This window comes from Neoarius graeffei, chromosome 2 (assembly GCF_027579695.1).
Source record: "Neoarius graeffei isolate fNeoGra1 chromosome 2, fNeoGra1.pri, whole genome shotgun sequence".
NCBI classification, from domain to species: domain Eukaryota; kingdom Metazoa; phylum Chordata; class Actinopteri; order Siluriformes; family Ariidae; genus Neoarius; species Neoarius graeffei.
In genome coordinates, this window is record NC_083570.1 from 85,228,302 (window position 1) to 85,240,774 (window position 12,473).

General features: G+C 41.3%; 1 protein-coding gene across 1 annotated transcript in view; it reads left to right on the top strand.

Annotated features, from left to right (window-relative positions):
- The window catches only part of nipsnap3a (nipsnap homolog 3A (C. elegans)), a 27,081-nt gene continuing 14,608 nt past the window's right edge, over positions 1–12,473 (top strand). The window contains exons 1-3 of the mRNA XM_060915108.1: positions 1–404; positions 9,869–10,079; positions 11,429–11,590. Coding sequence (XP_060771091.1) covers positions 327–404; positions 9,869–10,079; positions 11,429–11,590 — 451 coding nt within the window. The 5' untranslated portion in view covers positions 1–326. The remainder of the gene's footprint in view (positions 405–9,868; positions 10,080–11,428; positions 11,591–12,473) is intronic.

A 12,473-nucleotide genomic window follows, 5' to 3' on the forward strand; every position in this document is an offset into this window, starting at 1 on the left:
AATTGGATTCTGGGAAGTGTAAGCTGGGCCCTTTAAGAGGAAAGTTACTTTGAGGTCGTCGAACTTGCTCTTATTATACTGGTCCATTAAATACGATTGTAAAACATTTTAGTGCGAGTGGCTTATAAACTACAGATATTTAAGTGTGTTATTGCATTTTAAAGCTTTATTACGAATTTGTCCAGGCTGCAATTTCATTAGAAACCTATTTCCGGTTGCGCTGAGGCTGTTTATTTGGTTCACGCTGTGTGTGGATTGAGGTCGGAGGCACATAGCGCTTTCAGTCGGGAAGAGGGAGGTTGTGAGGGCTGCATTAGGGAACAGTCATGCTTAAAATACGAAATGCGCTTCGAGGAGCAGCCATTCAAGCGAACAGCATCATCTTTTGCAAAGCTGGACGCCAGGTCAGTGGTGAATACTGGGTTTTATTATCAACTTCCGGTTTTACTTCAGTTAATGTCTGCAGCAGTGCGCGCGTGACCGCACCTGGCTTTATAAATAATACACGTTTAGCAGAGTTGCCAACTTTCCACAATTCTCGTGGGGGAGAAAAGCGCATGGAAGATATTTTCAACTGGACGAGGCTATGATGCGCGGTTGAAATGATAAAAACAGTGGATCCCAATTAATTGAAAACCATTTGAAATGTATACAATTAAAGAGTTTTTGAATTGTTGATATTGTTCTATCAGTTACTATAGGTTATGGGATTCATGCATCAGAGAGCTCAGAGTGAAACATCTGAACTAAAACTCTTGTCTTCTCATCTCATCATCTCTAGCCGCTTTATCCTGTTCTACAGGGTCGCAGGCAAGCTGGAGCCTATCCCAGCTGACTACAGGTGAAAGGCGGGGTACACCCTGGACAAGTCGCCAGGTCATCACAGGGCTGACACATAGACACAGACAACCATTCACATTCACACCTACGCTCAATTTAGAGTCACCAGTTAACCTAACCTGCATGTCTTTGGACTGTGGGGGAAACCGGAGCACCCGGAGGAAACCCACGCGGACACGGGGAGAACATGCAAACTCTGCACAGAAAGGCCCTCGCCGGCCACGGGGCTCGAACCCAGACCTTCTTGCTGTGAGGCGACAGCGCTAACCACTACACCACCGTGCTGCCATGAATGTTTATAATTTCTTAAAATAGTCACAGTGAAAAGTGTTATTGGATTGCATCAAATGTGTTTTCTTTCTGTAGAAAGAAAAGAAAGCACAACTTTATTCATCACACGCTTGTGAAATTCCTCTCTGCATTTAACCCATCTGAAGCAGTGAAAACACACATACCCAGAGCAGTGGGCAGCCATGCTAACAGCGCCCAGGGAGCGGTTGGGAGTTCGGTGCCTCGCTCAAGGCCACCTCAGCCCAAGGCCGTCCCATATTAACCTAACCGCATGTCTTTGGACTGTGGAGCACCTGGAGGAAACCCATGCAGGCACAGGGAGAACATGCAAACTTTACACAGAAAGGCCCTCACCGGCCGCTGGGTTCAAACCCAGAACCATTTGGTTGTGAGGCGACCGTGCTAACCACGGTTACTATTTTGGTTAAGATTTAACCAAAATAGTAACAACTCAATTAAATAAATACTGCACTGTCTTAGTACTACTAAAATGCATCTCTCTCACTAAACACTTTCCAACAGAATTTTTAAAAAGCACTAGAAATCCTATCAAAATCCTGTCGGAATGTATCAAAGGAATTTGCTCATTTGCAAATTTTGACTGAAAGTTTTCAAGCAAAATTTAAAAAATGGCACTATAAATACTACCATACTATCAAAATACTAGTGCATCTCAAAAAATTAGAATATCATGAAAAAGTTCCTTTTTTTCATAATTGAATTCAAAAAGGTAAACTTTCATATATTCTATATTCATTACATGTAAAGTGAAATATATTTAAAGCCTTTTTTGTTTTAATTTTGATGATTATGGCTTATAGCTCATGAAAATCAGAAATCCAGTATCTCAAATTATTAGAATATTCCCTAAGATCAATCAAAAAAAAAGGATTTACAGTACAGAAATGTCCAACTTCTGAAAAGTATATTCATTTATACACTCAATACTTGGTTGGGGCTCCTTTACCATGAATTACTGTATCAATGCGGTGTGGCATGGAGGTGATCAGTCTGTGGCACTGCTGAGGTGTTATTGAAGCCCAGGTTGGCATTGTGGGTAGGTGCTAAGTCCTGCTGGAAAAGGAAATCAGCATCTCCAAAAAGCTCATCAGCAGATGGAAGCATGAAGTGCTCTAAAATCTCCTGGTAGATGGCTGTGTTGACTTTGGACTTGATAAAATACAGTGGACCAACACCAGCAGATGACATGGCACCCCAAATCATCACAGACTGTGGAAACTTCACACTGGGCTTCAAACACCTTGGATTCTGTGCCTCTCCACTCTTCCTCCAGACTCTAGAACCGTGATTTCCAAATTAAATGCAAAATGTACTTTCATCTGAAAAGAGGACTTTGGACCACTGAGCAACAGTCCATTTCTTTCTCTCCTTAGCCCAGATAAGACACTTCTGACCTTGTCTCTGGCTCAGGAGTAGCTTGATATTAGGAATGTGAAAGTTGTATCCCCTTTCTTGAAGATGTCTGTTCGTGATGGGTCTTGATACACTGACACCAGCCTCAGTCCACTCCTTGTGAAGCTCTCCCAAGTTCTTGAATCAACTTTTTTCTTGACAATCCTCTCAAGACTGCGGCCATCCCTGTTGCTTGTGCACCTTTTCCAGCCACCCTTTTCAGCAATGACCTTTTGTGGCTTACCGTCCTTGTGGAGGGCGTCAGTGATCATCTTCTGGACAACAGTCAAGTCAGCAGTCTTCCCCATGATTGTGGTTGTGTGTACTGAACTAGACCGAGAGATACACTGTGTTCATACTGTTTTACTCAAACTCGAAATGAAATATTCTAATATTTTGAGATGTTTTTGTACTGTATGGCATACTGATTAAAATTTAAAATAGAAAAATGCTTGAAACATTTTAGTTTGTGTAATGAGTCTATAATATATAACATTTTCACTTTCTTAAATAACTGATGGAAAATATTGAATTTTTTCACAATATTCTAATTTTTTGAGATGCACTAGTATACGCCACAAAGAAATTTACTCGAATGCAAAATTTTAGTACGACCAAAATACTCACTAGTAATCCTTCACTTAAAACCTCAAAGCTCTATCAAAATCAATCACTTTCCAGATAATTCACTTGTAAACTTTCAAACATAAATTCAAAATCGCACTAAGACACCAAACAAATTCTCTGTCATGCAAAATTTCACTAAACACTTTAGAAGTTGTACTGAAATGGTATGGAAGACTAGTTTAATTTCACACTCAAATGTCCATTATATTCTGATTTAACTGCAAAAAGAAATTCTCAAGAGTTAAAAACATTTCAATATGATAAATAGATTTTGTTTATACAGAGTTGCAGATCCTACTGTATATGCAATTTAATTATACTTCTTACTACAAAAACAATATAAATCTTAAGTTAATTTCAATGTCTCATAAGTACTTGTTACATACACGTACAAATGATCAACTATTTTTAATTAAAAAATAAGAACATTAAGAATTTACATAAAAGGGTGTGAATGACCCATTATAGTTTTGAAGAATATGTAATTTACCTGCTTTTACCCCACCATAAGATTGGGATAATTGAATCGCAATTGAATAATTGGGATAAATGAATCGCTTTGTAGTCTTGCCTTGCAAAATGCGTTGGTCTGGCTGGTCGAACATTTGCTTATCCATGGAAATTCATTCTCCCATGCAACCTGGTATTTGCATTCATATTTTTGCCGTTTGGTATTGGGTTTAGTGGCCATGATGAATGACTGCTTGTAAAAAATGTCGGACAGCCTGGGTGAATCCTACATTACGCAAGTGACTGTCGTTCTGTTCATTGATTGGTTAAAAATCAGTTGACGTCAGCAGTGTCTCATATACGATTCTGATTGGACATAATGGGGAGTATTTTTAACTTGGCGGTAGGGATTTCCCCAAACCGGGAGATTATCCAGTTTTTAACAAATACGATTGGGAGGCGGGAGACGGAGGCTAAAATCAGGAGCCTCCCGCTGAAATCGGGAGGGTTGGCAAGTATGGTTTAGAGCAACATGGCGAAGCTTTTCATGACTAAAACCTGCAAAATTAGGCTTGTTGGGGACGGAGATGGGAAAATGCCCTCAATATTATTCCTTAGTTTATTTTGCTGTAGGTTTGGACGAGCAACAACCATCACTGGTGTTAAAGCAACACTAATAATGCAGAGATACTGTTCACTTTACTGAATAATTTACATTTTAGTCGTTTTCCTGATAGTATTTCTTCTTTTCATGTAGACACCCTGTAACACTTGGTTACTCTGTAAATGTTCAAGAACATTTCTTCTAGAAGGGCACACAGTATATAGACTCCACCTGCTGAGGAGGCTTAGGGTCTTTGGAGTCCACTTCTGAACTCCTTTTATAACTGTGGTATAAAAATGAGTAGATGAGCCATATTCTATGGAGTTGTCTGTTGGGGAAGCAGTATCACAACAGCAGAGAGGAAAAAATTGAACAAACTGATTAGGAAGACAGGATCTGTCCTGGGCTGTGCGCTGGACTTAGTGGACGTAGTTGGGGAGAGGAGGATGTTGGCCAAGTTGTCATCCTTAAAGTGCATATCCTGGACCAATTTTGTTTTGTTTTTTTACACACTCACCCAGAAGGGTAATTTTGCACAAGGCCATCTGTCTATGGCAGAAAAAAATAAAGCAAGACGTATCTGGAAAAATCCCAAGGGAGTCTGGAGCCAGATTCGTGACGTCACCTGCGGAAGCGCCAGCAGGCTGCGCGAGCTTTGCACGGTTTCAGTGCACAGCCTGTGTAGACCAAGCGCTCCCATTTCTCTCTCATTGCCCGGTCTTTTGGGAAACGATGAGTACTAATCCCATCATGATTGGTGTTGCTACACCCTCCTACGATACATCTGTTAACCATTTTAATAATTACACGATAACGTTGAAGAAATTTGCAGAAAACCACCAGGTCGTTTTCTCATAAACAAACCAGCGCTGACGTAGGATTCAGAGGGAGGCGTCCCGCACGCGACGGCACGAAAATCAGTGTTTGCCGGGAAATCCAAATGCCAAGTTTTTTCAGAGGCGGACCAATTCAACTCAAATGGCTTGATTTCAACTGAATTTTTCTGGTATTGCGCAAGGTAAAAAAAAAAATTGCACAAAATGTGACCGAAATTTGACAAGTTTGATATAAAATAGAATTACATTGATCTTGCTCCTGAATTTACCCATGCACTTTAAAGGTCATAGGCAAGGGCCGGAGGTGGAACGTAGAATATCTACTTTATTTTCTAGAAGAACGACCCAAAAAGCGAATTCAATCTTCCTGGTGTCTAATTTGCACCCTAAAATTGAATAAAACGGTTAAAATGTACTGGTTTGTGCAAGTTCCAAAGGTTTGTTTACATCTCAATTGTGCACCCTTTTACCGCCATGGGACCGTCGTTGTGACGTCATTCAAGCCAAAGAGACTGGGAGCAGTTCTGTGTTTACCTGCGAACTGAGCACACGTGTACGGACTTTGGTTGTGAGAGGTTGTGTAAAATGTCTGATAGCGATTTTGAAGTAGAAACTCTCCAAATTGAATATCGAGAGATGAAACCATATATGTATGAACCTATGGCCACCTATGGTGAACGTGGCTCACTGGTTTGAGCGTGCGACCTTGGAATCGGACAGCGACTCGTCTGACTCTGATCGCGGTGACTCCGGGCCTCAACAAGACTCGTGCCCAAACGATTTATCCTGGTAGTTATGATAAATTCTTACTTTCGTAATAATACTAAATAAGAGCCCTTTTGAAGAATAATTAAACCGCCCTCCCTAGTGGATATAGGGAACGATTACTTGACAGTGCGTCGGTAGGCCACATTAGCCTGCCATCCACGGCATTATACTATTTATAGCCGACTCTAAGCGAGGAAATATCCCTTTGTCTCATTTCCACAATGATTGTACAGGATCCCTCAGGATTCTTGACTTGTCAATTGCAAGCAAAAGTAAAAAATGTTTACCTCCAATCTTCTCCTTTTTGCTTGAGCGTTGCTGGTCCGTTTCCTCTTTGGCTGCTTGATTTTGTGTTTTGTCGGAACAGCGTCAGGTTTGAGCCTTTTCTGTCCGACACGGACACCTAAACTCTCCAACAGATGGGGATTCTTCAAAAAGTGATCGGAGCACAGAGCGGCGTATTTACCCGGCTACCAACCCTCTTGCTTCATGCGCACAATCCACTCTGTCCGCCCCTTCTCCTCTCTCGGAAAAAGGTAAAAACTTCTTCCTGAACTGGTCCCGTTCTTACAGTTCACTGCACAACAATAAGGCATTTTTTTTTTTTTTGGAAATTACTGAATGCACGTCTGCACTCAAGCCGAACGGCAATGCAAATAAATGGAAGTGGACTCAACCCAAGTGATTTGTTTGTCTTCAGTGACGTCACGCGCCAAGTGGTCACGAAAATCGCCGAGCAGAAATTCGCCGCGATCCACATTAACTTATTCTAACTTATTTTAATTAATACTTAACAATACTTCTTGGGACCAAAAGAAAATTACAGAGGGCTTTTTAACATGTAAAGTTTCAAAAGTGCATAAATTTAAAACCTTTGCCTATGATCTTTAATGGCAAACACCTCCCATCCACTGCAGGAGACAGTAGCAGCACTGGGCAGCTCCTTCAGTGACTGGCTCCTCCAGCTGCGGTGTGTTAAGGGGATACAGCAGCTCCTTCCTCCCTACTGCTGTGAGACTGTACAACTGGCACCTCACCAAGCACAGCACCAGTCACTCCTCACAATAATGAACAATACTGTCCAGATCACTTCTACATCCATAAAACCCCCTCTGAACGTATACTGTGTGCACTGACCATCAGCATCAGTACTTTACAGCGAACTGCTAGCTACACATGGTTAAAATGGCTCTTGTGCAATATACTGACTGACTTGTGCGGTACTATCTGGGTAGTAATACCTGTTCAATACTTACACGTGAAATACCACCTATGTAATACACTTATGTTAACTATATCTGCAAACCTGTTAATTTATGAACATTTGTTAATTTATCATCTCTAAATTTGTAGTTTGTCTTTTTATCTACGTATCCTTTTTTTTGTGTACGTGGTACTTTTGCACTACTCCTTCACTGCCTTATCTTTTGCTCTTTTATACATTTTGCTGTTTTAACAATGTAAATTTCCCCTTGTGGGATAATAAAAGGCTATCTTATCGTAAGTCACTTCTCACCCTCAAAATCAAATCAATTGAACCTAGGATAATACTAAAGCTGTACACCACATTTCATCAAAATCTGTTCATTACGTTTTGAGTTATATTAGGAACAGACAAAAAAAAAAAATTCCTGGATTTGCATATACAGTGGTATGCAAAAGTTTGGGCACCCCTGGTCAAAATTACTGTTACTGTGAACGGTTAAACAAGTTGAAGATGAAATGATCTCCAGAAGGCATAAAGTTAAAGATGACTCATTCCCTTTATATTTTAAGCAAAAACAATTTTTCATCTTTTACATTTTCAAACTGACAAAAAAGGAAAAGGGCCCGAAGCAAAAGTTTGGGCACCCTGCATGGTTAGTACGTAGTAGCACCTACTTTGGCAAGTATAACAGCTTGTAAACGCTTTTTGTAGCCAGCCAAGAGTCTTTCAATTCTTGTTTGAGGAATTTTCATCCATTCTTCCTTGCAAAAGTCTTCCAGTTCTGAGAGATTCCCGGGCCATCTTGCATGCATTTGCTATTTTGAGATCTATCCACAGATTTTCAATGATGTTCAGATCAGGGGACTGTGAGGGCCATGGTAAAACCTTCAGCTTGCGCCTCTTTAGGTAGTCAGTTGTGGATTTTGAGGTGTGTTTAGGATCATTATCCATTTGTAGAAGCCATGCTATTTTACAGATGGGGTTATGTTTGCTTCCAGAAATTGCTGGAATTTAATTGAATCCATTTTTCCCTCTACCCGTGAAATGTTCCCCGTGCCATTGGCTGCAACACAACCCCAAAGCATGATTGATCCACCCCCATGCTTAACGGTCGGAGAGGTGTTCTTTTCATGAAATTCTGTGCCCTTTTTTCTCCAAACATCTCTTTGGCAGCAACAAGCAAAGGTTTCCATTTTAACCTCATCAGTCCACAGGACTTGTTTCCAAAATGCATCAGGCTTGTTTGGATGTGCTTTTGCAAACTTCTGACGCTGAATATTGTGGTGAGGATGCAGGAGAGGTTTTCTTCTGATGACTCTTCCATGAAGGCCATATTTATGCAGGTGTCGCTGAACAGTAGAACAATGTACCACAACTTCAGAGTCTGCTAAATCTTCCTGAAGGTCTTTTGCAGTCAAGCAGGGGTTCTAATTTGCCTTTCTAGCAATCCTACGAGCAGCTCTCTCTGAAAATTTTCCTGGTCTTCCAGACCTTATCTTGACCTCCACTGTTCCTGTTAACTGCCATTTCTTAATTACATTTCGAACTGAGGAAATGGCAACCTGGAAATGTTTTGCCATCTTCTTACAGCCTTCTCCTGCTTTGTGGGCCTCAACCATTTTCATTTTCAGAGTGGTAGGAAGCTGCTTAGAAGAACCCATGGCTGCTGATTTTTGGGACTAGGTTAGAGGAGCCTGGGTATTTATAAAGCTTTGAAATTTGCATCACCTGGCCTTTCCTAACAATGAGTGTGAACAAGCCATAACCCTAACAAACTAATTAAGGTCTGAGACCTTGGTCAAAGTGATCTGAGTGCTCAAAGTTCCAGGAGTTACTTTTGCAAGTTACTCCTTTCCTTTTTTCACTCTAAAATTGTACAAAACCAAAATAATACACCGATATTGCTTAAAATGTTGTGTGTTTCATCTTTAACTTTATGCCTTTTGGAGTTCATTTCATCTTCAACTTGCTTAACTGTTCACAATAACAGTAATTTCGACCAGGGGTGCACAAACTTTTGCATACCACTGTATATCTGGATCCTGGCTTCACATACATGCGTGGATTTGCATCAGAATCTAATCAATTGTTCCATAGCCCACCTTTCCTCAAAATTTTATCATATCAAAATCTATTCCCTACTTTTTGAGTTACGTTAGGAGCAGGCAAACAAACGAAGGTCAAAACATAACATAACCTACTCCAACAGCCTGAACTTTGTAGTACAATGTGGGAGGCCCAGAGTCCCTGAGGTTTATAATTAACATGTCAACAAGTTCCAGGCACTGGTGTTTTACTGAACTTGGACCTGCCTAAAATAAGCACAACTATTTATTCTTTACCCAAGCTGATGATTTTATTTATTATTTCAATCACCTTCAGTAACCCCTTTAACTTGGTCAGGGTTGATCTGGTGCCTATCCCAGGAACGCTAGGAGTTTGACAGGAATACACCCTGGATGGAATGCTAGTCCATCCCAGGGCACCAAGCTTCACTTCATGATTGGGGGCTATTTAGAGTCACCAAGCCAACTATCAGCATGGTTTTTGGGAGGTGAGAGGAGCCTGGACAATCCAGAGGAACCCCACACAGACATGAGTAGAACATGTGAAACTCTGCACAGACAGTAACATGAGCTCAGGATTGAACCAGGGATCCTGGAGTTGTGAGCCAGCAATGCTACACGCTTTGCTGCCATGCCACCATTGATGGTGTTAGTTCACACTTATTTTAGGATAGAATGAAATGCAACCATTGTCAGGTGTTGAAGCTGTGAATCACTAGTGATCATCGCTGGATATCAGTAATATCATGTGTTTCCTTTCCCTCAGCACTCCAGGGCCTCAATCTCAACTGGACCCCAGCAACAACATGGAACCTTCTATGAATTTCGCACCTACAACATTCACCCGCACCTGAATGCAGCCTTTCACAAGCTGACCAGCGAAAAGATCCACTTGCGCACTGCACATTCTGAGCTTGTGGGTTATTGGGGTGTGGAGTATGGAGGCCTCAATCAGGCCTTCCACATCTGGAAGTATGGTGAGAGCAATTTCATCATGATCTGTGTGAGTTTAGCTATTCTCAGTTCTTCCCACAGAGCCTGCATCCAACATTTGTGTACTGCTGAAAATCACTTGTTTTATATAGGAGGCTGTGAGTCTTTGTGCAGGTTTTATGATCTATGGTTCTGTCCCAAATGGTGCACCAATCAATGTGGTCTTTCTCCAAACTCAAAAACAAATTGTGGATCCAGAGTGAAATTATGGGCGGCACAGTGGTGTAGTGGTTAGCGCTGTCGCCTCACAGCAAGAAGGTCCGGGTTCGAGCCCCGGGGCCGGCGAGGGCCTTTCTGTGTGGAGTTTGCATGTTCTCCCCGTGTCCGCGTGGGTTTCCTCCGGGTGCTCCGGTTTCCCCCACAGTCCAAAGACATGCAGGTTAGGTTAACTGGTGACTCTAAATTGACCGTAGGTGTGAATGTGAGTGTGAATGGTTGTCTGTGTCTATGTGTCAGCCCTGTGATGACCTGGCGACTTGTCCAGGGTGTACCCCGCCTTTCGCCCATAGTCAGCTGGGATAGGCTCCAGCTTGCCTGCGACCCTGTAGAAGGATAAAGCGGCTAGAGATGATGAGATGAGAGTGAAATTATCCTCAATGGCACATGGGTGAAAAATCCAGCTTTTGGGACAGACTGACATTTACCAATCAAAGAGTAATGAAGTATAGAGGGATTTTTATCATTGCCTATAATAACAGCCACAAATAATAATAATAATAATAATAATAATAATATGGCATAGCCAAATCAGCTACAAAGTCACCATTACAGATATTTTAATATCTTTTTCTATGTCATCATTGGTAAGAGGTGGTTGTTGGGCCTGTATCATACAGGGTACTTGTGAGCATCCTTTTAAACCCCCCCCAAAATAATAAATGTCACATTATGGAACATACTGCCATCTGTAGACAGTGATGGTAAATTGAAAGTGCATCATTTGGGACAGGGGAAAATGCTGAAATATCTAAACATATCCATATGGCTTTATACTTACTCTTGCAAATATAGTTTGTTCTTTTCTTACCACAAATCACATTTTCTGATTTGTGTCGCCAAATCAGACTTTTCAAATCATGTCACACATATCGTCACAAATTTTCAACTGGCTTGATGTCTAGGTTTTGACTGATTCTGAACCACTCAGTTGTAGCTTGGGGTCCTGTTGGAAGGTAACCCTCTTCAGTCTCGTGAAGACTGGAACGGTCTCTGCTGATGAAAACAGATGTAACTTGATGCTACTACCACCATGCTTCACTCTGGGGATGGTGTTCTCATGGTGATGAGAAGCGATGAAATCCAAACCTTTTTAACGATCTCGCACATTTCCTAGAGAGCTATGCTCAGCGGGCAGCAGTGCGGGCAGCACTGGCGCAGGATCCCAACTGGATGGAGCAGTACATCTCTAAAGCTATGCCCATGCTGAGCTCTCAGGATAATGAAGTTACGTATTTGGTGCCTTGGAGCAAGATCCAGAAACCACCTAAAGAAGGAGGTAAGAATATCATTTTATTAGTTTAAGCATTGTTCAAACAAACGATGTATTGCCGTCTGTGGGTTGTATTTGGAAATTTGTATACCAAACTCTGGCTTTTTGTAGAATGTGAAGGTAGAGTCAGCAATTTTAACAGCAGTTAACTGAAGCTATTTATTTTGAAAGTCAAAATCCAAGCAAACACAGCTCTCTCTCTCTCTCTCTCTCTCTCTCTCTCTCAAGAGGAACTGATGGTGATGTAGCAGCTGCTAGTGGCCCCTGATGGTTAAAAAAAAAAAAGCAGAGGCCAATACATTGTGAACAGTACCAAAACCATAATATATTTGACTAATTTTTGTAGAAAGTGTGTAATGTTAATAATTAACTGTTGATTTTAATGTATGTCAAAACAATATATTTAGCTTATGTGACTGAATAAACATGCTTGTGTGACAGTAGGGCATAGGGAGTTTAGAGACTTAAGAAAAGCATTTGTTCAACAATCTTGGGGCTCAATCGGTTTCTTTTCTTATTAACAACCTCCACTGCCTTGAAAAAAATACATTCACATGGAACAGAGGAGGCTGGATTGTTTCATTTGTATCAGTAAAACGTTTGTAAAACTAAAGCACTCAATACTATACGCACGGAAACGCCACATAGCTAGTGGTTTGAATTAGGTTTAACTGCTTATGTACCACTGATGACCGTCACGTGGGTGTATACAGAACGAAGCTTTGGTCAGCACTCAATCATGTGACTTTGGCAATTCAATACAAGCTTCAAATCACTGCTTCGTAGTTTTCAAAGCAAGCTCTGGACCTTCAGATTCTCCATTGCATCGTTATCTTGCCCGGGATGGAGTCCTCCGGGGGCGAGGTATTGTTTTCGGTGGGGTTTCTTT